This window comes from Gorilla gorilla, chromosome 9 (genome assembly GCF_029281585.2).
Source record: "Gorilla gorilla gorilla isolate KB3781 chromosome 9, NHGRI_mGorGor1-v2.1_pri, whole genome shotgun sequence".
Taxonomy (NCBI): domain Eukaryota; kingdom Metazoa; phylum Chordata; class Mammalia; order Primates; family Hominidae; genus Gorilla; species Gorilla gorilla.
The window spans coordinates 78,775,336-78,802,613 of record NC_073233.2 but is presented as its reverse complement, the minus strand read 5'-3'; the positions used below and the strand labels follow the sequence as shown (position 1 = coordinate 78,802,613).

The window sequence follows — 27,278 nt, the reverse complement described above, 5'->3', positions numbered from 1 at the left end:
TCCCTGCTCCCGTGCTCTAGATTCTTTGTGAGGCTAAATTTAGACGTCGCCTAGTTCTGCAGCATCTTTGCTTTTCTCTAGAATGGTTTGTCCAGTGAGAGAAGTCTGCCAGCCAGACCCTAGAAGTTGAGTCTCTCCTTAGAGCCTGTGGTGGGATGCGGGTCTGACTCAAATCCTCTCACGGGTATCATAAGGACCCCTTGAACCCCACTCCATGGGATCTCCAAGGAGGAAGGTCTTAGCCCGCTCAGGCCACTGCAGCAAAGTACCATGAACTAGATGGCTCGTAAAAAATACATATTTATTTCTCACCATTCTGGAGGCTAGAAGTCTGAAACCAGGGTACCAGAGAACTCTCTAGGGCCCCTTTTTCTTTAAGACACTCTCACTCCATTTTCCAGGCTGGAGTGCAGTGGTGCAATCATGGCTCACTGCAGCCTCAAATTCCTGGGCTCAAGCCATCCTCCCACCTCAGCCTCCCAAGTAGCTGGGACTACAGGTGTGCACCACCATACCCGGCTAATTTTTGTATTTTCTGTATAGATGGGGTCTTGCCATGTTGCCCAGGCTGGTCTCAAACTTGTGGCCTCAAGGGGTCCTTCCACCTCAGCCTCCCAAAGCACTGGGATTGCAGGTTCACACCACCATATCCAGGTCCTGGGGGTCCCTTTTATGAGGACATTAATCCTATTTATGAAGGTTCTACACTTATGACTTGCTTACCTCCCAAAGACCCCACCTCATAAAACCATCACGTTGGGGGTTAGGACTTCAACATATGAATTTGGGGGGTTGGCACAAACGTTTGGTTCATTACAAGAATAGAGGCCTTCCCCCAGTACGGCTGCTTTTACCTGGAGAATCCTCCAAGTCACAAGGTGACCTTGTGCAGGGCACTTCTCATCTTCGAGCCTCTGTTTCCTCTCTGACAGTGGGGGACCTGGGCTGACATTGGCTGGAGCCACCACGACTTAATGGGGAAGTCCCCGAGCCCCTGGGACTCATCTGAGCTCATTAAGCACTGTCAGGGTCACCTGTCCGAAGCTGGATTTTTCCTAAACTTCATTTGCTTTTCTCTCCTTTCTTTTGCCCTGGATACTCTCATCTCCCTCAATTTTTCTTTCCTTTTTCCCTTCTCACTACCCACCTCCAATTTCAAAATGTGCAAATAGCAGAGCATCCCAGTGGAGTTGCCACGGCAACGGAAGCTGGTTTTCCCTTTCCAAATTATGGGCCCCTTGGAAGCCTCTCTCCCGTTTGCCTCCTTGGTGACCAGAGCTCAAGGAAGAAAGCAAGGTGTGTGGGCACCCCAAACTGGAGGGTCCCTTCCTTGTGCTTGCAAGGTGCCCAGGTCGTAGAGACGGAGGGGCCAGGACAGGGGAGGACATAGAGCCAGTTTTTGTTTGCTGGGGCTGCCGTAAGAAAGTATCAAAAACTGGGTGGTTTTATCAGAAACATTCTCTCACAGTTGTGGGGGCGGACGCCTGTGATTAGGGTGTCCCGGGGCTGGTTTCTCCTGAGGCCTCTCCTCCTGGCTTGCAGGTGGCTGTCATCATCCTCAGTCGGTTTCTTCCTGTCTGTCCAGGTTTCCTCTTCTTACAACACACCTCTCCTGTTGGATGAGGACCTACCTGAGTGACTCCACTTTAAAGACTCTCTGTAGCTGTAAAGATCTCATCTCCAAATAAAGAGGCCGAAACGGGGTGCCAGTGCCTCTTCCCCATACCCCCAGCCCGGGATGCCAGAGAGAGTGGACCAGATGTTGTCTGAAAGGAGGCATCAGGCCTAGCAAAGCTCTGTTTGCACCAGCCTGAGTTATTTTAGACTCTAAATTGTACCTTCACTGGGATCCAGAGTTAAAATGAGGATTTGCATGGGAGCAGGTGGGCGAGTCCTAGAGATAAGGAAAACCCCCCACGGAATCCGTGTCTTCCACCGCATAGCCGTGGCCAGGAGTTCACAGGCATCCCAGGGCACCGAGCAGAGGATGCTTGGGGCTCGTCCAGACAGAGCTAGCACTGGATGAGCCAGGATGAGGTCGGGCTGTGTTCGGGGAGCCGGCATCTGGGCACTGGGCAGATGTGCCATCAGCTCAGGGTCTGGTGCTTAGATCAGCTGAAACAGAGACAGCCATGTCATGGGGAGAGGTGTCACCTCATGGAGCCCACACCAGTGGGCCACTCAACCCAGGCCAACCCCTCTTGACCAGGGACCTCTCTCACCTGCTGTCTGGCCTACAAATTATTTTTGAGATTTGTCCCTGGAATGTAACAGTGTTCATGGTTTCTCTAGACCTACCCAGGTATAAAAACCCCTTGATCCCTGCCATCTAAGATGGATGCTACCCCTGGTCCATAAGTCCTGTGGAGCAGCCTCTGCCCTGCCCACCAGCTCACACCTTTTAGCCCATGTCCCTGAGTCCCTGAATCACTGAGGTAAGGCGGCTTGTCTCCTGGTGAGACCGAGAGCCCCAAGACAGGCACTTCAGCAAAATCAGCCCCACACCCATGTCTCCTCCTCCCAAATTCTTACCTCCAGTTTACTAGACTCTAGACTGTGTCCTGCTGCCCAGTTGACTACTCCCGTGGGGGAATCCCAAAGGATCCAAAATGTGCAGTGTGTCCAAAACCAAGCTCCCCACCCCCACCCCAAGCACATAGATTTCCCTCTTTGTTCATGATCCACTCAAGCTGGAAGCCTGAGTATCATCCACAGTCCAGTCCATCAGCCAGTCCAGTCCTGTCCATCAGCCAGTCCAGTCTATCAGCCAGTCCAGTCCATCAGCCCGTCCAGTCCATCAGCCAGTCCAATCCTGTCCATCAGCCAGTCCAGTCTATCAGCCAGTCCAGTCCATCATCCAGTCTAGTCCTGTCCATCAGCCAGTCCAGTCTATCAGCCAGTCCAGTCCAGGCTCCAAATACCAACTGACGTATTGCACTTCTTTCCATTTCCATTGTCTCTACTCAAGCCCATTCCAGAGACTACACAGACCAGTGTAGTAGCTTCCCAGCCGGGCTCCACGTTGTACTCCTTTCACCTACAACCCAGTCTCCACCCCAGGAGCTCGAAGAGGGATCTTTCAACAAAGACCATAAATCAGATTGTGTCACACACCCTCCCCCTGAGACACTTAATCGCAGCAGGTTTGCAGCAGGAATCTGGATGAACCGGGATGAGGTTAGGCTGTGTTTGGGGAGCTGGCACCTGGGCACTGGGCAGGTGTGCCATCAGTTCAGTGTCTGGTGCTTAGATCAGCTGAAACAGAGACAGCCGCATCGTGGGGAGAGGTGTCACCTCATGGAGTCCATCCAGGTTGGGCTCCACACCAGATTCCCCCTGGCCTGGGAGACCCAGTGCGACAGGATCCTTCCCAGGTTTTCACTTTTTTTTTTGCCCCTGCCGCCTGCTCTCTGCATTTTGGCTGCACCTGTGTCCCACTGTTCCGAGACCACCCTATCCAAATTGGGCTCTGCTCCCTTCTAACTGATCACATCTCTGCTTTGTTCTTTTGGTTCTCCTCCCAGTTGGATCACTCATTTATTCCTGTGCTTATTTATTGTCTAGCTCTGAGCTCCCTGAGGTCTGGCTTATTCCCTGCCTTTCTTTTTTGGCCTGAGGTCAGCATCTGCTGGGATTGTCTCAAGGCACAAACCCTGCAGCCTGCAGAGGCAACTATAGGTTGCTATATTTGCACCTGCCCGGAGGAGTCAAAGAAACAAACCCCAGGCCCTGAGCTACAGAGTTAACTGGCTCGTAGAGGAGGCCAACTCAGTGCAATTAACTCTGACATGGATGTTTGCATGGTTTAAAAAAAAATTAACCTAAAAAGACTGCTTTCCACCAAATAAGACTTTTGATGGGAATTTTGATGGAAATCATGTTTTGATGCAAGTTCAGGTGCAGGTAGGGCTGGGGATTTTTTGTCAGAACACACAATAATTCTGCCTCTTATTTTAGAGCTTGTATTTCAATGCCGCATGGTGTAGGAAAACATAAATTTTCATCTTAATACACTTTTGAGGCATCAGAGCCATTACAGACCTTGTTTTATAGTGTTTTAAAAGCATTAGTCCTTCACGACCCATTTTTAAGAGGACAGACTGGAGGAGCAAAACCATTAGTAGGTTTGGGACTCATTTATTTTCACATGGAAACAGAGGCATAATAGTAGGTCTTGCTGTTAAACATGACCTTCCAACTGCAGGGTTAAAACCCTCAGGGAAGTGGCAGGATTTACTAACCTGGGCCTGATTAAAATGCCTGGTGGTGGCTGCCAGCTTGGACTGACAGTGCCTGCAGAGGGGGCAGGTCGGAATGCTTCCCTCCCACAAGGGGGCCCGGAAAGGCCAGCGCTGCTCCCCGTGTGCCCAGCAGGTCGAGGGATGTCCTTTCCCTGGCTCCTGGGAAGAGAGTGTCCCCTGAGATGCACGCGGCTCCTGCAGAAAGAATTTGGAATGAAGGGGCTTTGTGGTGTGATTCACATACACATTTTCTTTTATTTCTTTTTTGTTTGTTTGTTTAAATAGAGATGGGATTTTGCCATGTTGCCCAGGTTGGTCTCGAACACCTGGTCCTGGGCCCAAGTGATCCTCCCACCTCAGCCTTCCAAAGTGCAGGGACTACAGGCATGAGCCATTGCGCCAGGCCCCTTGCGTATCTTTCTAAAACTATAAATGCATGCTCGCATTTCATTTTATACTTTTATGACTTTGAGAGGTCAAAGGACAAGTATTCATCCATTTTCTTCAAGTGAGAGAGTAAGGGAGAAATGCTTAACCATTTGTCCTGGTTCATTCACCCAACTGGTAGAAAAGCAAGACTGAGTCCCAGTCCCTGGGGACCTCGCAGTCTCCCACTCCACACATCGGGATTGAAGATGGACAGATGAAATACACACTCTGTTGGTCTAATTCTTATTCCCTTATTCCTTCCTGCATTCCACAGACAATTTCCACCTTCAAAACGTTTTTTCTTGGGGTTACATAAAGAGACCCGTCACCTTAATGGGTGGTGGGAGAGATCTGATGGGCAGGTGTGCACGAGGATAACATGGCCTAAGGGGACATTCAGGCTGATGAGAGTCTGGGGGTGCCAAGTACAGAGCTGAGAAAATCCCCCGCACCCAAGTAACTCATAGCCATGGGGGCTTTGGGGCAGGTAGAGAAGGTTTGACCAGGTGTGCTAGGGTATGGAGGTGGCGGGATCAGGTGGGCTGTGTTCACCTTGGTCTGGAGCAAAGAGGCTTCTGAGAGAAAGGGACTCCTACCATGTGAAGGGAGCAAGGGACAGTGTCGGATGTTGGGGCAGGTTGGAGGTGGGGATGTTTGCTCCGCAGGGAGGGAGATAGTCGGGGTTCTTTGAGGAACACACGAGGATGACTGCCAAGCCTGGGCACTGTGGGGTTGTTGCCAAAGCTGAATTTAGAAGTCATTGGCATCCCATTGAGCAATCCCGACTGTGAGCTGGACCCCGGGACATGGTTTCTGACTGTCCCTGGAGGTGCAGTGCTCCAGAGTCTGGTCATCTGTCCTTGTGTTTAGCCCTGATACGGAAAGAGGGCTTAGTGTATCTCTTTAGCTATGCTGGACACCAGCCTCGAGGGTAGAACCAATCTGTGGGTAACAAGCTTCCTGGCACGTTTTCTCACTTCATGGAGGTCAAGCCACATTCAAGGGCAGGGACTTGACCCTGTTTTGCCACTTGCTGGTTCTGTGTCTTAAGTTTCTCAACTTCTCTGAAGAAGTTTCTCTGACTCAGTTGTATAGGTGATGGTATTTACCTATGATGTCATTCATCCACTTTTCTGACTAGTCCATCCATCCCCACCTATCTACCTATCATCCATTCATCCACCCACTCACCCATCCATCCTACCCATCTTTCCATGCATCCATTCACCTGCCTACCCACTTCATCCATTTGTCCATCCATCCATCCACCCACATGCTTATCCATCTATCGATCCATCTGTCCACCCACCCATCTACCCATCTTTCCGTCCACCTACTCGCTTGCCTACCAACTTCTCCGTTCATCCATCCATTCATCAGTCCATTCATCTATCCCTCCACTCACCTACCCATCCATCTACCCATCTGTATATCCATTTATTCATTCATCCACTATCCATCTACTTATCTACTCATCTATTCACCCACTTGCCTACTTACCCTCATCCACCCATCCATCCAGACATCTGTTCATCTCTCTATTATCTATACATTCATTCTGTCCATCCAATTCATCCACCGACTTATCCATTTATCTACTCACCTACCTATGCATTTATCTACTCACCCACCCACCATTCTGTTTATCCACTCACCTCTCCATTCATCCACCCACCCATCCAGAGCAGTGCTGTATTAAACATTTTATGTCTCTAGGCTCAACACCAGTGCTCCAGTGCGGAAAGGACAGCATGAGACTCAGGGCAAGGTGGACTGCCCAGTAGTAAAAACAAAGTGCTCAGGAATGCCTTTGGGAGGGACGAGCGTGTACAGATGTGTGGACAGCACATTCCTGAAAACAGCTTTGGCCAAGACCCTGCAGTGGGAAAGAACTTGCTTGGGTTCTCCCAGATGCCAGGGATAGCCAGATGGAGGTGTGAGTGGGAGGTGCATAGTCCAGGAGAAGAGGTAGTAAAGTTAGGCTGGAGATAGGAGCCAAGTCCCTTGAGCCTCATGTTCTAAATCAGGGGTCTGGGTTCTGTTCTAAATGGGGAGAACCTTTAAGGAGTTTTAACAAAGAAGTTTCCATGATTGCTGTTGTTAAGAAGAATCCTTTGGCTGTTGTGTGGATAACTGTCTTTAGCAAGGAAGGAAGCAGGGCTCACACTGGAAGGCTGCTGCCATGTCCATGGGATACTCAGCCATGAGCATGAGACTGGAGAGCCATGGTCAGGTTGGAATCTGCCTTGCTGCTAGGTGTTGGGTGTGCAGGTCATGCCTGGGTTTCCAGTCTAGCCCACTGAGTAGATGGCAAAGACTACAGGAGGCCATGGGCTTTTGCATGGCACACTGCCATGCCTGCGGCTTCAGACATGGGTATCACATGCACCCTGCCTACCTGGCATGGCCATGACTAAGAGAAGAGCAACCTGGCTGCACAGCGCAATACAAATTTAGTGGCAGTTGCTGCTGTTATTTTATATGAACATGGCAGTGAATTTTGATGACTTCATTTAAAATGGATTATGAACAGGGGACGGGAAGCAGATGCTCTGGGGTGGTTTCACAGCAGCACTCGGCTCTTTCTTGACAGAGCACAGGCTGGGTACAACCCTCACCCTAAATTTAGCTCCTGGCACATTTGGGCTGGGATGAAAGCTGAGAAGCACAGGTCATGGGTGTGCTATGATCTGAATAATTCCCTCTTCAAATGGTGTCTTGCAACTTGCCACAGGCCCGGAGAATCCATCATGCTACAGTACAAGGATTCCAAGGTGGGGTGGGTGGAGGCTGCAGTGAAGCACCCACACACTAGGTCAGATGTAGCCCCATCCTGGGTCTCAGCATCTTGAGAGGATGTGTGTGAGCCGTGGAACATGGTGTGTGACTCATGGAAGTGCCGCATCGCTGTGATCTGCTGTTACCACCATTTTTGGCCTTCAAGGGTCATTGTGTCTTCGTGATGTCATGTGCTAAGGCTGCCGTCAGTTCTTCCTGGAGAGTTGCAAGTCTTGTGGGCTTAGATCTCCCTTTGTGCTCCGTGGTGCCCCTAATAGCAAGAGGTGGGCCATCACGTCAACTAAAGTGCTGAGGATGATGGGGTGGGCAGCAGAACCCGTATGTCAACTGCTTGTGCTCTCTTGGGCACTGCCCAAGGGCTTGGCCCTCCCAAGTCCTGAGAAAGACACCAACGTCTTTATCAGGAAGTGAGGCCACTTGAGGAAAAGGAAATAGGATATCCAAGACCCAGCAGTCATCTATTGGGCACATGACTGAGCCCTGTGCTAGGGAAAGCCAGAGTCAGCCTGGGAGGGCTTAGCCTTCAGGTTGCTTGTGGCTAGGTTGAGAACGCTTTGCTTAGGAGCAGGTGTTTGAAAAGAGGGTCACCGTACATTGAGTATTTACTGGGTGCTAAGTCCTGTGCATTATCCAATTTGATTCCTAAAACAACCCTGTGTGGGTGCTACTTGCATTATTCCCATTTTGTAGGTTGGGAGCTGAGGCCCGCTTACTTGTCCAGTGTCAGTCATCCTGTGGCCCGATTGGGCTCTCAGGCTCCAGCCCTTGGAGTCCACTGAAGTTTATGCAAAGCATGGAAACCAGCTATTGAGACTGCCTCCTGGCTGCTGGGGCCATCGTCAGGGAAATGTTTGCTTAATCCCTCTTGCAGGAACATTTGCACGCAGAGGCAGGCTGTTGCAGAGAGCATAAGTTAGCAGGAAGAGATGTAAGTCCAAAACAGGTATCACTAACCCTGTCAGACTAAGGATAGAGACGAGGTAGACAGAAGTTAAGGAAGGGCCAGCCAGGGGTGTCCATCTGGTGTGTATCCAGAGTTTCAAATGATGCTTGGGGCTGGGAAGAGCAGGGAGAACCACACTGGGCAAAGAGTCCTGGGCACAGATTGGCAGATGTTTGAATTCCAGCTGTCCCACCTGCTTATTGAGTGGGACTCTGTGTAAGATCCTTGAAATTGTCTGATTCAATAAAGCAGGAATCAGATGCCTCCCTTATAGGGCTGTTGGTGTTTTTAATGAAATAATGTATCAAGCATGGTTTAAACTCACACCCCCTAGAGGCAAGGAAATATAGTAGATGGGCAAAACAGTCCAAGAGGGGAAGGTTGCCTTTATATATACAACTAATATATCTATCTACCCTCCCATTCATTCATCCAGCCACCTACCACCCAACCTCCCATCCTCCCATCCATCCATCCATCCACTCATTATCCATTCACCCATGCACCAATCTGCTCACCCATTCATCCATCCAAATATCCATCTGTTAATTTATCCATCCATCCGTCTACCCATTCATCTATTTATTCATCTATTCCTTCCTCCAGTCAATTATCCATCTATCTGTCCATCCATTCATCTATGCGCCCACCTAACCACCCATCTGCCCATCCAGTCACCCATCCATTCATCTGCGCATTCACTTGCCCACTTATTCACTCACCCATCCACCCATCCATCCATCTGTCCATTTATTCATCCATTCATTCATCCATCTATCTACCCATTCATTCATCTATTCATTCATCCATCCATCCCATCACCTATCCATTCATCCATCCATCCACCCATCCATCCACCCATTGAACCACCCATTCACCCATCCTCCCACCCACCCACTCATCTATCCATTTACCCACCCACCCATTCACTCACCTATTCATTTATCCATCCGTCCATCTATCAATTTATTCATCAGTCTTTCCATCCATCCATCTATCCATTCATCTATTCATCTATCCATTTCTTCATTCAGCTATCCATCCTTCCATCTCTCTATCCGTGCACTCATCCATCTCTTTATCCATTCATTCATCCATCTATCCATTCATCAGTGTTTCTGCTCATTCACTTATCTATTTATCCATTCATTTATCCACCTACCCATCCATCCATTCATCCAACGATCCATGCAGTTACCCATCCTGCCATCGATTTACCTCCTTCCTTTCTTCCTACCTTTCTTTTTTCTTTCTTTCCTCTCTTCTGTTCATCTCACATTTTTTGTGAGCTTACCACATGCCAGGCCCTGTGCCATGGAAGGCAGCTTCTCTGCCCTCAGGGTCTGCCGGTTTAGCATTACCTCTTGTGAAGTTGGAGACCGGGATTTGAATGTAGGAATTCCCATTCCTTCACTTTTGTTCTAACCATGGGAGCTGTTGAAGATTTTTAAAGCAGATGACCTGGTCAGAGCTATAACTTTGGGGTTCAAGAATCAGGAAGGGGAAGCTGGCTAAAGGGGGACCTGCCTGGAGGTTGTTGGAAGAGCTGATAGGATCAGATCTGAGCAAGGGGTTGGGGGAGCAAAGAGGACGGATCTGAAACCTTCTGTGACTGAGTTGGGCCAGACTGATGGGCAATTTGCCCAGAACCCAACATTCTAGATATGGGAAGCTTCCAGAAACCTGGCTTACTCCTCATCTGCTAGAATGTCTGTCCTATAGGGCTTAGAATACCTTGCTAATTTCCTCTGAGCTTGTTCATCACGTGACCAAATTGGATGAGGGAGGAGAACGTGCAGGGAAGCCGTTTTAATTATCCCTCATCATGAAGTCATTGAGGGGCAGCCGAGCCTGCTGTGCAAACAGCCAGAGCCACTGGGCCATATGCTGGCATCTAGCCAAATGGCTATCCCTTCTTATTAACAGGTCACTGAGAATGTCCAGATTTTCAGGACTACGGGCCAGGCCCAGACCTCCGAGATTGATGGACAGTCATGAACATCTGGGGGTGGGTTTCTGATAGTCAAGGGTGAACCGTGATCTGGATTTCTGCAAAAACAAAAAGTACAGCTCTTGCTGTTCACTCCCTGTGTGCAGCACAGGTGTAGTAGGGAGACCAGTGCCTAGTCCCTGCTCTGTGGTGGACAGAGGGCTTGTCCAGGACCCCAGAGGCCATGGGGCAGTGTACTCACACCCCAGCAGCTTTGCCCCCTGTGGTGCCTGCTTCCAGCTGTGGGTGTTTCTCCCTGGGCTCCCCATTGAGAACAGAGAGGGACATTTCATTGGCCTTCATGTGCTTGTCAGTGTTGGCGGGACCTTTCACTGTGTGGGCCTGCATCCATCTTCCATTTGGGCCACTTCTGCATCTCCTTCCCCAGAAGGCCCTTCCTTGCCTGTGCCTGGATGGAAAGCACGTGTTTCACCCTCTGGACCTTGGTCCCTCTCCCTCAATCCAGCCATGCATGCGCTCAGTTGGATTTCAAGCTACAGGGCTGAATGTGGGCCACTGGGGGTGGAATCTGAGGCACCTGCTCACTTCACTTTCCTGTTGCTCAAGCTCTCAACTTTGTTGGCTGGGCTGAGTGCTAGTAACAGCACTAGCCACTGTTACAAGGCACTGGGTTTCTTGGGCCATAAGCCAGCAGCCTTCTCTCTGCTGGACTCATCAGATTCGATCTCAGCATTTTTAGCATTGGTAACTTTCCTACTCATGACAGTCAACAAGGACCTTTGAGATCTTAAATAATTTTTTCTTAATCAAAAATATACTATTATTTATTTGCCTCTGAATAGAGAGGTAATATATGGTCTTCGTAGAAATTACACAAAAGCAAGGGGTAAATGCGTGTACATATGAAAATCATCCAAACCTTCTTCTCCCCCCCTCCCCAAGTGAATCACTGTTAACACTGCAGGGTCTTTCTTCTGGGTCAAATAATGTCCCCTCAATTTCATGTCCAACTTGAACCTCAGAATGTGACCTTATTTAGAAATAGCGTCTTTGTGGGTTTAATTGGTTTGGTTAACATGAGGTCATGCTGGATTAGTATGACCAATGGCTGATGTCTTTATAAGAAGAAGGAGGGGGGATTCAGACACAGGAACCCACTGAGGCACACCAAGAGAGGAAAGCCACACACAGACGAAGGCAGAGAATGGAGTGGAAGAGGCAGGGAGGGTCCTCTCCTAGAGGCCCTGGAGGGAGGAAGTGCTGCCACAGCCCTAATTTTGGACTCTTGGCCTCTAAGATTGTGAGAGAATGAATTTCTGTTGTCTGAAGTCACCCATTGTGTATTAAGCGGTCACGGCAGCTCCAGGAACATGGGACACATCCTGTATTTTCACTCTGTCTCCCTCCCGTTACTGAGAGTGGAGGCAGATGCCCAGGAAGCATCCTACACACATCACACGCTCCGGGCTGGTGGAGCTGTTGGGAGGAGACATTTGCCTTTGCCCTGCCTGCTGAGAGGCATCCCCCCGGCCATAAAGAGACTGAGAAAGACGCCTAAGGCTGCACCCAGAACTGAGCACCAGTCCGCTTCAAACCTCTCTCGGTCACTGGGTGACAATGGCCGACGCACTCAGCCTCACTGCAGCCTCAGGGTCTCGTCTGTCCCCAGTGACTCACACCCTCTCCCGCACTTGGACTCTCCCAGGAAGCTGTGCTCTGAGCTCCAGGGCCCGTGGGAGGCGCCGGGACGCCTGGTCCAGGTCCACCTGGCTGGAGTTTCCAGTGTCTGCTCCCTAGAAAGAGTCTGGCTCTGTTTCCAGAGCTCACGGAGTGTTGCTCATGTTTCATTTCCCCCAACTTCACTTTCCCCACAGGCTCTAAGGAGCCCAGGAGGACCCTGCCAAGGATTGCTCTCTCCCGTAAACCCAATGCCAGGCACTGAAGGTGTCTCAGCAGGGGGCACCCCAGATGGCCTGTCGAGTGGGCCTGAGGGCTCTGCTTCCCCAGGGCAGGGTTGTGGGGCTCTGCAGAACTTCCCACGTGGCCCACTGGTTCAGGGAACATTGACTTCCTCTGGCTGACAGTGATGTGGAGACTCAAGGCCTTGCCAAGGCAACCCCTCCCCTGGCCTCTACCTTGGGCTTCTTCCTAACAGCACAGCCATCCTGGTCGTGGATTGATTGATTGAGACAGAGTCTTGCTTTGTTGCCCAGGCTGGAGTGCAGTGGCATGATCTCGGCTCACCACAACCTCCGCCTCCTGGGTTCAAGCGATTCTCCTGCCTCAACTTCCCAAGTAGCTGGGACTACAGGCATGCACCATCATGCCTGGCTAATTTTTGTATTTTTAGTCAAGACGGGTTTCACTGTGTTGGTCAGGCTGGTCTCGAACTCCTGACCTCGTGATCCGCCCACCTTGGCCTCCCAAAGTGCTGGGATTACAGGCATGAGCGACTGTGCCCAGCCAATCGTGGATCTTGAGGAACACACAGTCCCCCAGAAACCTGGGGACCTTCGTGGAGTGCAGACTGTGGCAGTGTCCTGCTGGAAATGGACAGCCACCCCATTCTTCCTGCCATTCCCCTGTAACCCTCCTGCCCTGGCCTCTGCATCCCACAAACACAACACCCTTTGCAGGCCCCGTGGAGCCCCTGCATGGCCTTCTGAGGAAACTTCTTTCTGAAGGGCTCCTCTGGGATGGCCTTGAAGTTGACTGGGGTTTACGTTCGTCGCTCTCCCAATATTCTTTCTTTAAAGCTTCTAAGCAGGAGCCAGTTTTCTTTGTGGTCTGTACAATCTGGCACTGTGCAAATGCTTTGGAAACAGCAGGATGAGGAGCTATATGCTCTAACAGGTGGGCCGTGTGTCATGTCTGAGTCCGAGCTCTCTCTCGCCTCTGCAGACCCTGCCCACGCTCCTCCCCGGCGGCCAGGGGACTCCTGCAGTAGTCCTGCTTCCCTGGGCACAGAGTGGCCCAGAAGGTCTTGGTTTTAAAAGGGACTGTGTTTTATTTTCACGGCTTTCAGGAGTAGGTGGGAATGGGAACAGATTGCCTGGCAGAGTTTCATGGGGCAGTGATTCTTATTAATTGATCACATTCTATCACAGTTGTTTATGAGTCTGCTTCACTTTACCAGCCTGGGGGCCGGGAGGCTCTAACTTTTGCATCCACTCAGGATGATTAGCAAGAGTTTGAACCTCCACGCATGGTCCAACTGGACCCCAAGCTCTGGGTCCTTAATAACGATGCTACTGCTCTCTCAAGTATTTCTAAATTGGCATTGCTAGCCTCTAATAGTCATGGTGAGATTTGGTTGTGAGTAACTAAAAATCCTAAGTTTTTAAAAAAGTTTGTCTTTTCCATAAAAGTCCAGCTAGGTGGTCCATAACTGAGGCAGGGTTCTGTGGTGTCTGAGAAGCATGTTCTTCTGACTTACTGCTTCATCATGTGTGGACTCTGTGCTCAATTGCCCTCATAGTCCAAGGCGGCTGCCTCAGCTCCACCCATTACATCATCATTCCAATCAGCAGAAAGGAGAAAGGGGCAGGAGAAAGGCATTATTCCCTTTTCCTATAAGGACACTTTCCTTAAGTGGACCTGTTTCTTTTATTTATGTCCCAGTGGTCAGGATCTTATCACACAGCTCCCTTCTTAAGTGGACAGCCATGTTCTTAAACTGTCTTCTTTGTGGACAGCCAGGTGACCAGATGAAGGGCCAGGTTACATTTCAGAGGAAGACAGGAGAACAGGAAGTGGGGGACAATTAGGAGCCCCAGCTACAACAGCCCTTTCTAGTGCCTTTGTTGGGGAGAAGATCTTTTCTGAAGGAAAGTCTGTTCTTGTTCTGCAAGGCTCTGGTATTTAGATCTGAGAGTTAAGGGCTCCATGAAGTGGAAAGTCCAGAGAGTAGGGAGGGATCCTGGAGAGGATTCAGGAATTCTCACCAGGGACTGACGGTTCCTACAGGGCTGGGTCCCAGCCTTCCTGTGAGAGCCACAGCCACTGTTAATGGGTCACCTTGGGGTGCGGATGCTCCAAATTTGTGTTGGCTCACTCTACCCCTGCAGCAAGCGTGAAGAGTGGCCGTGAGCCCATTTTAAAAGTGGAAAATGTGTGGCTTGGAGGGCGAAGGGGTTGTCAGGGCTGCAGAGCCCAGCAGCACAATTGTCAGGACTCTCGGGTACTTGTTTCAGCTGGTCTGGACTCAGGGACCCCTGCCCAAAGCTGAGATCAGGAGCTGCCTTGTGAGGTCACCTTTCCCAACTTCTCCCCATTCGCCAGCAGTCTGATGGGATCCAGAACTGACTAGAAGGTCCGGGTGCCTCAGAGTCATAAGTTACTCTCCCCAGGAGCCCATGGGAACTGCAGGCACAGTGACTCGAGGCCCAAGCCCCCACTACACTTAGATCTTGGAATTTGGGAGAGAGCTCAGCTCGGGTGTGCATGGTGAGGACACGTGGCTCTTGGCAGAGGGGAGGCTGAGGATCCATCCTTGGTATGGTTTCTACACACTGTCCCAGAGAGTTCCTCACAGGTGCTTTAGGGACTGTCTGATGGGCAGGAGGGAGAGCTGGTAAACCACACCACCCTGGCCCCCAGTGAGTATGAGCATCTCATTTGGGTAAGGTGAGCCAGTTGCTTGAAAAAATGCATCAAAAACCACTGCTTCTCTGGCCTTGGGGGCAGGAGGTATATCACCTGGGGTGGAAGCTTGGAGACAGACATCTCTAGGTTCAAGTTTCAGGTGCAGCTGTGTGATCTTGGACATGTTGTTTGGCTTCTCTGATCCCATCTGGTCACCTGAGTACTGACCACTGACACTGTTGTGAAGATTGAAGGAGAACCGTAGGAGGTTGTGATACAGGCTACAACATGGAGAGACCTTGAGGGCACTGTGCTGAGTGAAAGAAACTGGTCACTAAAGGATAAATCCTGTACCGGTCTACTCATATGAGGTCCCTTGTGTCGTCAGATTCATAGAAACAGAGGGTAGGATGATGAGGGCCAGGGGCTAGGGGAGGGGGAATAGGGCATGTGTGTTTCATGGGGACAGTGTTTTCAGTTTGGGAAGATGAAAAAGTTCTGGAGACAGATGGTGTAATGGTCACCTAACACTGTGAATATACTTGATGTCACTGACCTGTACACTTAAAAATGATGAACATGGTAAATTTTATATGTATTTTGCCATGAGTAAAAACATTTTTTTTAAAAAAAGAGATAACGTAGGGAGATCATGGACCCCAGATCACCATCCAGGAGACTTGATAAATGGCAGCTGTTAACAGATTTGACCCAACACTGCTGTTTGCATATTTTTTTTACTGTGGTTTCATTCTTTTGACATAAATGCCCTCATAAGAAAATTCAAAGAGAGGAAGCAGTATGGCTACTGCATGCTAACATGTATATTAGGGTGTTATGTTCTCACACAGTGATCCCTTGTATTTTCATTTGACAAAGGATAGGCACTTGCCCAGGGTTATGCTCTAGTACAGTTGGCTCTGGGGACCACCCTGAGCCCAGGCACCCACTTCCTACACTGGCCTGCCACAGCCTGCTGGCCTCCAGTGCAGAGAAGGACTTCCAGGTTCCATGTCCCTGTTCAGCCCCGTTTGTGAACCCGTAGACAGAATTCACACAGATGTGATCTAGGGAGAGTAGATTGTGGATTTGTGTCTTTTTCTCTACCTCACCTTTTTAGACCAGCCATTGGCATGCATGCATATATATACATATTAATATATTGAGATGGGGTCTCACTGTGTTGCCCAGGCTGATCTCAGATCCCTGGGTTCAAACAATAGCACCTCAGCCTCCTGAGTAGCTGGAATTTCAGGTATGCATCCTCACACCCTGCCTATGGGTGTATTTATCTTGTTGGTAATTGTGCCTTGTGTCCTGGTGGGGAGGGGGTGTGTGCCCCTATGTCTGAACATTCCAGAGTGTGAGGTCCAGGCCGTTTCTACCATTCATATTTTCAGTGGCCCTGCAGCCAGCATCCCTGGGCACCACTCACATCCTTCTCTGACTCATTCACGCAGCATCAAGCCTCAGAGCAAGGTCCCCCTTCACCCACTCAGAGGCCCAGCTGTCTGTATGGTGCTCAGTTTGTCTCCCAGAATCATGCACTTGTTGACATTCCTGGTGGTCCTGAAACAAGCTGACATCAGGCTTGCTTGCTCGGGGAAAGGACTGGCTCTCCCGTTCTGTAATTAAGATCACAGCCAGAGTGCACAGTTGAGGGTGGCTTGCATCACTGGACGTGGTACATCCCTGCCCAAGCTTCTCAGACCCTGAACTGCACACTTGCCATTTACCTTTCAAGGTAAAGGTGCTGGATTCTAGTGAGTGCTGTGGCTGCTCTGCCAAGCACAGGTCTGTGGTCAAATCGCATTGGAAGCGCTACCTGCTTTACTTCCTTCCTGGACCCTCAGAATGTTCTTAAGGGCCTTTAAGGTCCTGATAAGGCCTGCAGTGCACTTTAGGGCCTTTAAGGTCCTGGTAAGGCCTGCAATAAAAAAGCCCCTTAGCTTTGTTTGACCTGGCGTTTCCCAAACATGACTGTAGAACCTATTTTGCACAGTCATCTTCAAGGGTCTCCAGGGTCCCGCGGAGCTCACTTTGGGAAGTGGCGGGAATGGGTGGGTTGATCACCCCCGCCAGGCCCTGACATTGCCCGTCTTTCAAACCCTCCACCCCACAATTCCTGGCGGCTCACGGGCAGATTCTTTTAGCCCATGCTGTAAGGCACATTTTGATAAAATAGGAACTCGTTGCTGGTATTTAAAATCAGGAGATTTCACATAAAAATCCAGAGTTCTGGCTTCTTTTTTAGGCAGCAGTGATAAGATTGCTGTCGCTAAGCCTCCGTGGAGAGACGGCTGTCCTGAGAGGGCCTTTCGTCTTCTGTTTCATTGGCTGTGAAATGAAGCCCAGCGGACCTCAGACTCCTTTTGGGAACTGGGAATAGGTGTGGGGCCGCCCTCCCTACCGCAGGCATTGCCATGCCTTCTAGCAAGATGAAGCCACACCCCAGCTGGCTGGTCCCCTCCAGCCACGGTCACCTCAGCAGCCCTGGGCTCCCCAGGTCTCCTGTAGCCGTGAAGCCTGGGAGGACGTGGTCTCCTGGTGGGCCTCCACTGGGAACTGTCTCCAAGCCCTGCCCCCCTCTTTGGTCCAGGCCTTGCTGGGCAGGCCCTGAGCTGGCTCTTGGCCCACCCCTGCAGCCAGATGATGAGGACTGGGTGGGTGGGGGCACCCCAGGCAAAGCCAGGCTGGTTCCTCTCTGTGGGGATGTGGGAGAGTTTGCGTGGTAGACTCAGCTTGTGAACTTGGAACCTGAGTGGAGTGAATTGAGAGGGAGCATGGGAAATTCAGGAGCAGAGATGAGACCCTGGATGGGGTCGCTGCTGAGCGCAGAGAGATGCTCGGGCAGGTTTTCAGTGCTGGTCCCCCATTCCAGAGCAATTTTAAATTAATTTAAAATGCTGAGTGGGGTAGGGGGGCAGCACCCTCCCTGGCAGGGGATCTGGCAGTCAGGCACATTTCCCCCTATTTTTAACGCTGACAGCAGATCCTGGGATTGACGGTTTTGCCTCCTGGCATCACTTTCTTGCTGAAAATCTCAGAGAGGAGGCCCTGCTGCTGCCAACCCCATCACCACCCTGTGAGACAAGGCTGCATTTGGGGGACCCCGTCTCATTAGAACCTCAACAGAATTGCAGCAGTAGGAGGCGTGGACCTCATCAAGTGCAGAGTGGGCAGGAGGGACAGCCTCCCATGGGGTGCCATGGTGAGACTCCATAGCTGAGGCCTGGAACGTAGACCTGTGTCTCTGTCTCCCTAGCACACTCCCAGGACCCTGTACTGGGGTGGGGGTCGCAGCACAGTTGAGGACCCTCGCAAGATTGATGATGGGCCGGGGCGGAGGTCCCCTCCTCTTGATGGGGGCCTGCACCCCTCCTCTGTAAAGTGATGCCATCTTGCTCAGGGATGGGAATGCCCAGGCCCCAGCTGCAGTCCTGCCCATCCTCAGATCAGAGAGCAGCAGCCAGTCCCCGTGGCAGCAGGCTCTTTTATGAGCACAGAGAAACTCTTAAATAGCACCACAGGCCTTGAGCCATGCTCTGGGCCTGGGAGGCACCGAAGGCTCTCCGTTGGACGACCTCATTCATGCTCACAGCACTCAGTGGTCCTGTTCTAGCCCCCATTTTTCAGAGAAGGGTGGGAGGGAGAGTGTGGTGCTTTACATTGGAACATAGACCTCGGAGCACTGGCTCCTTCACAGCTGTGTGGCCGGGAGCAGGTGACTGGACTATCTGTGTCATGGGGATGATGACGCTGCCTTCTGTGCTGAGATGAGGTGGCCGCTAGGCACCTGGGGTCCGTGGAGTGCTGAGAGCAGGGCTTGGGACACCAGCAGTTGACCTGTGCTTCCCAACGTCATCCTTGTTATTGATTGACAGATGAGGCCGAGCGCAGCAGCTCATGTCTATAATCCCAGTGCCTTGGGAGGCCGAGGTGGGAGGATCGCTTGAGGCCAGCCTGGGCAACATAGCAAGGCCCCATCTCTACAAAAAATGAATAACTAAAAATTAGCCGGGCATGGTGGCACATGCCTGTAATCTCAGCTACTTGGGAGGCCGAGGCAGGAGGATCGCTTGAGCCTGGGAGGTTGAGGCTGCAGTGAGCTGAGACCGCACCACTGCACATCAGTCTGGGTGACCGAGCGAGACCGTGTTTCTAATAATAATAAAAATAATAATTTACAGATAAATAACCTGAGGCATTGAAGGCTCAGTTGTCCTCCCAGGAACCCCTAAGAAGGGGAGTGCCTCCATTTTCTGCCACGGTAGAAAGACCCCACCACCGGCACCCTCTTTAGCTGACTTTGCCTGGGGGTGCCGTCCCACTGGAAGCGCACTCTAGACTCTCCAGTTCGCTTTTCTGCCCTTCTGCTTTCCCAGGGACCCAGTTCAGGTCTCTCTGGGCTCGGCACCAGCCTCTGGAAACCTTGGCGGCTGCCCTTGGCCACCTGTTTCTCCAGTGTCGGGGGACGGGGAACAGCGCCTCTGGGGTGCTTTCCTCTGACGGCTCCCTTTCCTGCCCCCAGTGCGATGCTTGTTGTTTCGTTGCAGGAAGCTCGGAGACAAACACTGGCGGTTTCTATCCAGCACCACCTCTCCGGTGTCTATTTTCAGCCTCTGCTGCAAACAACTTGGAAGTGGGCTGTCCTTCTCGCTTTGTTCTGTGCTGCTTATTTCCATCTCTATGTAATTATGGGAAATGTGCATTCATTCACCCAGGGCTGTCCGTTTCATTCTGATTTTCCCTGGCTTGGCTCGTCTTTCCATCAATCAATCCTGGGTTTTATTGGCATCTCAGTGTCACCAGGTTGTCTGCCATTCCTGCCTCTGGTCTCTGGGAACGGTCTTTGTGGGTGGTTTGGAGGCATCCCCACCCATTTCTTCCAACACCCCCGCTCTATCCTCGGCACCTAAGACGGCCCCGCGCTGGCCCCGGGGCCAACAAGCACATTCCATTGGAAGTTCACGAAGCCGAGTAGGAAAAATGCCACGGACTTGGAGATTTGGAATAGGCCTGATGTTATCAGAGTCCATTTCTCTGTGAGAAGGAGAAACTATTCTGTTCTGATGAATCCTTCAGCGTGAAATTATGTCTCCCCTAATCCACTCCAGTGGAAAGTCCTCTCATCTTCGAAGTTTATTGTCCTCTGGTTGAAACCCATTTTCTCTATACCTCATTTTAGAAAAAGATTTTCTTTTCTTTTCTTTCTTTCTTTTTCTTTTTCTTTTTTTTTTTTTTTTTTTTTTTTTTTTTGAGACAGAGTCTTGCTCTGTCACCCAGGCTGGAGTGCAGTGGCACGATCATGGCTCACTGCAACCTCTGCCACCCAGGTTCAAGCGATTCTCCTGCCTCAGCTTCCTGAGTAGCTGGGATTACAGGTGTGTGCCACCACACCTGGCTAATTTTTGTATTTTTAGTAGAGACGGGGTTTCAGCATCTTGGCCAGGCTGGTCTTGAACTCCTAACCTCGTGATCCACCCGTCTCGGCCTCCCAAAGTGCTGGGATTACAGGTATGAGCCACTGCACCCAGCCCTATTTTATTTTCATAAGAGGAAATTGGGTCCCAGTGATTTGGTCATATAAATTGGCATAACTCTGGTGAAAGCAATTGGCCAGACACATGCCCAGGGCCATGGGGGCGCTCAGACCTTTTGACCTGGCATTTCCGCTCCTGGGAATATAAAATATTCAAATGAAGGAAGGTGCCACCTGCATGAAAATGTTCTCCGCCGTGTTATTGATCATGGGGAGAGTTGAAAAGCATCTCAGCTGGACTGAGATGATCCCTGTCTGAGGAATTTGTCATGTAAAAGAACAGCATGTGTCCTCCAGGAATATTACGTAACATCCCACGAGATTACTCAAAGGGCTGCGGCAGGAGGGCCAGGTGCTCAGTGTGGGGAGTGAAGGGCAGTGCCTGGCGTGGAGCCTGTGTTTCCAACTCCTCCACTGCGGCCCCGAACCCCATGGTTCCAGTGAGTTTGTGCTATGTCGAGAAACGTGCCCAACATTTTAGATGATCCTCTTGTCGAGAATGCTGGCTGTGAAGGCTGGAGTAAGGATTTAGGGGGAGAGATTTTCATGCCCCGCCCCCGGCCCCCCGACCCAAATGGAAAAACGCATGGCAATTTCAGGTAGAAACTGAACAGCTTGAATGCTATTCAAGGCGTGCTCTGCTGACCCAATTAGGAAAATGGGGCATCCATTAGATTTTTCTTTTTAAGCAGAGTATTAATGAGTTGAACTAATGTTGTAGGGGTGCCTGTGGCAGGGAGAACACACTGCCAGAAGAGTCCTCCTGTCCAGAGATGTGGGGAAGCCAGGCGAGTGCTGGGTGTGTGTGGATGGATGTAGGCGCCCACTCATCCCCCAGGGAGCTCCCACCACCTTGGGGACTCAGATGGGACAGGGGATGGTGCACGCAGCACAGTGTGGTCCTACCCTAGGAAAACTGAGGGCTCACTGGAGAATCGTCCACGAAGGCCATGTCCCCAAACTGAGGAGGAAGATGAAGATGGTATGGCCACCCACCCAAGGAGATGGCATTCACAGGCCTTCCGACGGAAGCACCAGGAGACATTCGTGAACTCCTGGGCCTTGAGCACCAAATTGGGAGGGCTGGAGCAGTTCTGTTTTAGGGAAGTTGACTCGTGTGTCCTCTAAGAATCGGTTGAGCCCTGTATCAGTCTCCCGTGTGCAGAGGGCCCTGCAGGTGGGCTGGGGGGCATTCAACAGCAGACCTCTATGTTCTCACAGTCCTGGAGGCTGGAGCTCGAGATCAAGGTGTCACAGGGCTGGGGCCTCCTGCAGCCTATCTCTGCGGCTTGTAGGTGCCGCCTTCTCCTTGTGACCTCACAGGGTCGTCTCTCTGTGCATGTCTTTGTCCTCATCTCCTCTTCTTCAAGGACATCAATGAGAATGGATTTGGGCCCACCCTAGTGGCCTCCCTTTAACTTAACCACCATGAAGGACTCTGCTCCACATGCAGTCCCACTAGGAGTCAGGACCTCACAATACAAATTTCAGCTCTGTCTACAGCACCAGCCATCCATAAACTCTTCCCAAAAGCCACCAAGACTTGCTTCCCTTCCTCCTCCTGGGGCCCACCAAGCCCACCCCATAGGAGCCCAGCCTACCCCATAGCAGCCCAGCCCACCCCATAGCAGCCCAGCTCACCCTATAGCAGCCCAGCCCACCCCATAGCAGCCCAGCCCACCCTAATAGCTGTCTTTGCGACCTCCTGGTCACAGTCACCACCTGAGCATCTCCACTGCAGCCTCTGCTCCCTGACCCCATGACCTGAAACCTGTACCTTCCAGCCTCAGCTCTGGGCTCACACCCCAGCCTTCCACATGCTGTGAGAGTCCAGGGTCTGCCCAGCCCGCTCTGGGAGTCTGAGGCCCAGGGTGTGGTGTGGGCAGCTCTGTGCAGATGCGAGCCACACCTGTGTTAGGGGTATGACACTGCGTCAGGGTAGTCAGATGACACGAGGGAATGGCCGCCCAGCCCGGCCCCCTGAGCCTGTGGAGTGGAAGGTTCCACCGTCCGTGTTATTCTCACAGATCCCCGTGCAAGCTCAGATGCTGAGAGGAAACCGTGTGGAGGGAGCTTCACCTCGGCTGTCTCTTGGGCCTCTGGGTGGGGAGACCCTGCGTGCTGCCCCCCACCCCCCTGGGAGCCTCCAGCAGTGTCTCCTTTAGATTTAGGACAGGGCTCAGCTTCCTTGCCGAGTTCCGTTTAAGCTGCACAAGAATCCCAGGTGGCACAGCAGGGAGCAGGACCCACTCCTGGCCGAGGGACCTAGGCTGAGGCTTGTGCTCGCTCCAGGGCAGGAGCTCACGGTGCAGGGCTGCTGACCCCTCCCTGTGCCCAGTTCTCTTCTGCTTTTGAAGCTAAAGGAGCTCCTGAAAGGGACAAGTGCAGAGAGGGCCCTAGAACACCATTTGCACATGGAGAGACAGTGGCTCAGACAGGTTATGCAGCCTGGCCAAGGTGGCACAGCGAAACCCCAGTGCTGATTGAAGCAGAATGGGCCATGGGCCTCCATGACTCATAGCTTGACCACCTCGGGGTCACCATGGTGCTGCAGAAAGGTCTGGAGCCACCCGGCAGGGAATATGCTTTATTCCCTGGAGTGTCTGTCTCTTTCCAGCATGGGTTTTGGCCCCAAGTCAAGGGAAGGCAAAACCATCCGCAAATTTTACTAAAAAGAAATTAGTAAAATGTTTAAATATTTTAATAACATAATGAGATTTCATATACTTGGAAGTAAATGCTTGGTGAGTTGTCAGATATCGCCAATATTGCGTTTGTTCTGTTCGTGATTTGAGCAAGCATGGGCCAAACAGCTGTGACACCCATCCAGGCTGCAGGGAGTGTGGAGTAGAGAGAGACAAGGTCTCTTGTCCTGCAGGAGCCCAGGGTTAAGGAGGAAGGGCAGTTAGGTCCCAGGAATAAGGGCAGTGACAGCACAAGGACCGTGTGTAAAGGATGGTTTGGGAGGGGGTGGGCTCTGGGGATGTCTGCCCAGGTCGGTGACAGTAGCCAAGACTTGGAGAAGATTTGGGAGCTGACGAGCAGACACGCACAGTCAGGGTTGGGGTTGAGGCCTGAGAAGGTCTGTAGATCAGAAGTGGCACTGCATGCTTGGGTCCCGAAGAGAAGCAAGAAGCCAGGCAGGAGGAGCAGTCACGTCATCCTGGCTTTGCGGGCTGGAGACTCACCCCGATTCTGCAGTAGCTGGCTCTAGTGCCTAAGGGAAAAGCAGAGGGAAAGGGGCCCCGGACCTTCCAACAGTGATTGCAGGCACCCAGGTCAAGCCAGAATTCCTGAAGAACCAAGGTGGAGACCCTCCTGGAATGTGGCATCACAGGGCTTGAGTTTCACTGTCAGCAGCTGGGTCAGTGATGGGGCCAAAGGCAGACTCCACAGGCTCAGCCCGAGCACATCGTGGCCTGGCTGTGTGACCTCCATCCAGTTGCTGACCTGCTGTGAACCTTGGACTCCTCTGCTGTGTAATGGGAAAAATGGCTGTGCCCTGGGTGGCGGTGGAGGAAGGAGAGATGGAAGCCGTGAGCTGTTGCCCTCCATGCCTGGCGTGTCACAGGCATCACCTGCTGCCACTGCCCACCTTTCACTGCGGTGATAATTGCTATTTTTTTTTAAGACGGAGTCTCGCTCCGCCACCCAGGCTGGAGTGCAGTGGTGCCATCTCAGCTCACTGTAACCTCTGCCTCCCAGGTTCAAGCGATTCTCCTGCCCTAGCCTCCTGAACAGCTGGGATTACAGGTGCCCGCTACCATGCCTGGCTAATTTTGTGTGTGTGTGTGTGTGTTTTTGGTAGAGACAGGGTTTCACCATGTTGGCCAGGCTGGTCTTGAACTCTGGACCTCAAGCAATCCACCTGCCTCAACCTCCCAAAATGCTGGGATTACAGGCATGAGCCACCACGCCTGGCCTATTCCTATATGTTTTATACACCTCTGGAAGAGATCAGAGCCAGCCAGAATGTTTCTCAGGTGAAGTCTTATCAAGCTCCAGTGAAACACAGTCAAGTCTTGATGGCTGGGGGTGGCCTCATCAGCATCTCTTAGAAGTGCCCGGTGCTGGGGTGGCTGCAGCATGAGAACCCCCACTGCAGTTCCTTGTCCCTGTCCTCGGTACCCAGGAGGGAGATCCTGAGTCTGCAGGCTCCAGCCTCCCGATATGGCCCCCCAGCCCTCCCCAGGCTCCCGCTGCCTGGAAGAGCCCCACCCTGATAGCTGAGGTCCCAAGAGCTCTCCTTGGTCACTGAGCTACAGTATGTGGCTGCCGCTGTGTGCCCTTTTATTTGTGGACAGTTCAGAGGGAGAGGCCTCCCCTCCCAGGTCTCCACCTTTTGTGTCAGTTAATGCCCCTAGAATCCCAGGAGTCAGGCCCATGGACACTCTGCTCCTCTGAGGGCTCCTCCCAGACAAGGATGCTCCTCAGAGCTGAGAGGGGGGATCTTGCAGCCTGAAGGACTTTTGGGGTGCATTCTAGTCTCCTTTTGATATGTGGGAAAACAGGCTCCAGGGAGCTGGGACTCCCAGCCAGGCAGAGGTAGCACCCGGAACACGCAGGTGGGTCTGCGGACCTGCCCTTGGGCATCTCTGCCTCATGCTCTGTAGTGTGCCAGGTGAGCTCTCACCTGCCCTCCGAGGCACCCGCCCAATTACCTCCCTGTCCAGGAGTCGGGACACCTCTGGTTGGCTTTGACATTGAGGTGGCAATCACAGTGAGGCCTTCACTGCCTGGGAAGCTGTGACCGTTACAATGCCTGAGTCCTCAAAGCCCCTCACACTGTTCTTCCCAGATTGTACGCCGTCACCATGTGGGGAGTCAGCCGGCGTGTCCCACGCCCTCTGCCTTCAGCCCCAGGGCTGCATAGCTGCTGGCCGGCCGAGCCCACCTCACGCTTGACATTCCCTCCTCTCCATGTCCCTTCCCTTTGGGTTTTGGTTCTTCCTAGACTTTGAGGTTCTCTTGATGCAGATGTGGTGCCTGATATTCACTATGCTGCCAGCTCGGCCCTGGGAGGAATTTATTTGAAGGTTAAATCAGTCACTGAGCCTTAATTAGTTCCCAAAATATAAATGTGCGTTTGGATTCACTAACTAGGTGAAGAACTGAGGTGGAGAACCAGCCTCACTCAGCCGCCTGGTGAGTGCTTCCTTTTCCAGGGCAGCCTGGCAGCTTTACCGGGGACACCTCGATCTAAAAAGGGACCTCCCCTTCAACCCACCTTCACTTCCAGCCTCCTGGAGGTACTCAAACCTTACAAAAGTTGGATTCTTGTATTGAAATAACCCCCTCCAAGGCTGTGGTCCTTTCCTGATGGGGTATAAGGAAGTCCAGGTCCAGGAGCCCAGTGGCCCAGGAAGGCTGCACCTCCTGTCTGCTCAGGACTTTTTGGCTTATGTAGTCAGTGGTCCCAGCACATCCTGTTCCCCTCTCTGCTTTGATGTACCCGCCCTCTCTACCAGGGGGTTGCGTGTTGCCTCCAGACCTGGGGAGAGTGTGCTGGCTGCCGGATACCACGGGCTGTGGAGTGGGGTGGGGAGGGCCGCTGGCCCAGACCCACCCTTTCCCTGAGGGCTTTCCAGGCTGAGTTACCAAATAAAGCAACCAAGACACCTCCAAGCACATGGTCTGAGTTCTGGAGCCCACATGTTTTACCATTGTCCTTAGTTTTATTTAGAATGAAAAAGTAATTTGAAGGAGCTTATTGGATGACTTCTCCCCCACTTTACTGAATATCCGCAAGTGTGTTGTATTAAATATAATTATAAATGTATTGATGAGCCCATGACTTCTGCTTTCCCATAGTGATGGAGCAGCTCATGTCAGACAAACCCTCCTGTTAATTACAGTGGCAAACGCTGGACAAATTCTATATAAACACCAACACCAGCTGCTTGTAGGCCTGGGCAAGTGGCCAAAAGCAGACAGAACTAGAGATGCTGGGACCCTTGACAGAAGAGGGGCCCCCCACCCTTGTAAGGCCCACATTAATTAGATTTCCCCTGACATAAACTGGAGTCTTACTGTGTTGTGGATTCAGGGGTTGGAGGTTGGGGTCAGAGTTGCCTGAGAGACTGGAAGTCAATAGAAATCCTGGAAAGTGGAGGGCCCTGAAGTCTACACATAAATTCCTTTTGGATTGTTGAATCGGCCTGTGCAGAGTGAGAGTCCAGGGACTCAGTGGAAAACAGTAGCTAAAAGCCCAAGTGCCTTGGGGAGACTTCAGTAATTTCTTCCACAGGAGAGACAGAGTATAGAATTGAGTCCCAGCATGTTAGAGGAGCTTGATAAACATCTTGAGCTTTCTGCTAGGGCTCAAGAGGGGCCCTAGGAGTCAGGATGCCATCCCAGGACCAAATCAACAGAGACTCCCCCAACAAAGCCTCAGATTGCACCTCCACAGGGCAAGGCATTGCACTGATAGTTTTACTACCTACTTGAAAAACTAAACACAACTTAGAGGAAGATAACAGAACCTAGAGTCTCTCCAACATAACAAACACAATGACCAGCATAGAATCAGAAATTACTAGCTAGGAAGAGAAGGAAAATGCAATGTGCAACCAAAGGAAGCCACAATTGTTAGAAGCAGCATCAAACAACCCAAGTGTTGAAGCAGGCACACAAGGACCTAAGATAACCAGAACATGTATTGATAAGCTCCCACTTTGTGTGGGGTCTTCTGTTGTGTCCTGAGCATAGAAAATTGTGTGAAGGCCCCTCCCCTGCCCCAGGTCTTCCAGAAGGCCCCAGTTGTAGGGAGGCAGTGTTCATGGTGGGAAG

The 27,278-nt window shown here is 51.6% G+C and overlaps 2 protein-coding genes across 4 annotated transcripts in view; one reads left to right on the top strand and one right to left on the bottom strand.

The window, feature by feature from the left end:
• Positions 1 to 27,278, top strand: part of SHANK2 (SH3 and multiple ankyrin repeat domains 2) — a 691,655-nt gene that overhangs the window by 294,075 nt on the left and 370,302 nt on the right. The gene's annotated exons all lie outside the window — the stretch shown is intronic.
• Positions 285 to 2,610, bottom strand: LOC101137166 (putative uncharacterized protein SHANK2-AS3). 2 transcript variants are annotated; one of them, XR_010135396.1, is made up of 3 exons: positions 2,533 to 2,610; positions 1,839 to 2,115; positions 285 to 1,612 (listed from the first exon to the last, which is right to left on the bottom strand). XR_010135396.1 is itself a non-coding variant. In XM_055356050.2 (2 exons), exons 1-2 carry the CDS (start codon positions 2,062 to 2,064, stop codon positions 1,491 to 1,493), a joined length of 348 nt encoding a protein of 115 aa, XP_055212025.2. The 2 variants fall into 2 exon arrangements, 1 of the variants encoding a protein (XP_055212025.2); XM_055356050.2 differs by lacking the exon at positions 2,533 to 2,610 and having other exon boundaries at positions 1,491 to 1,612; positions 1,839 to 2,064.

Bases quoted from the DNA above. Each gene is read 5' to 3' on its own strand.
- LOC101137166 (XM_055356050.2), bottom strand. From the start codon at position 2,064: ATGCCGGCTCCCCGAACACAGCCCGACCTCATCCTGGCTCATCCAGTG. The intron at 1,613-1,838 runs GTACAATTTAGA...CTCATCCAACAG, and splicing joins AACTCTGGATCCCAGTGAAG to GAGAGGTGTGTTGTAAGAAG.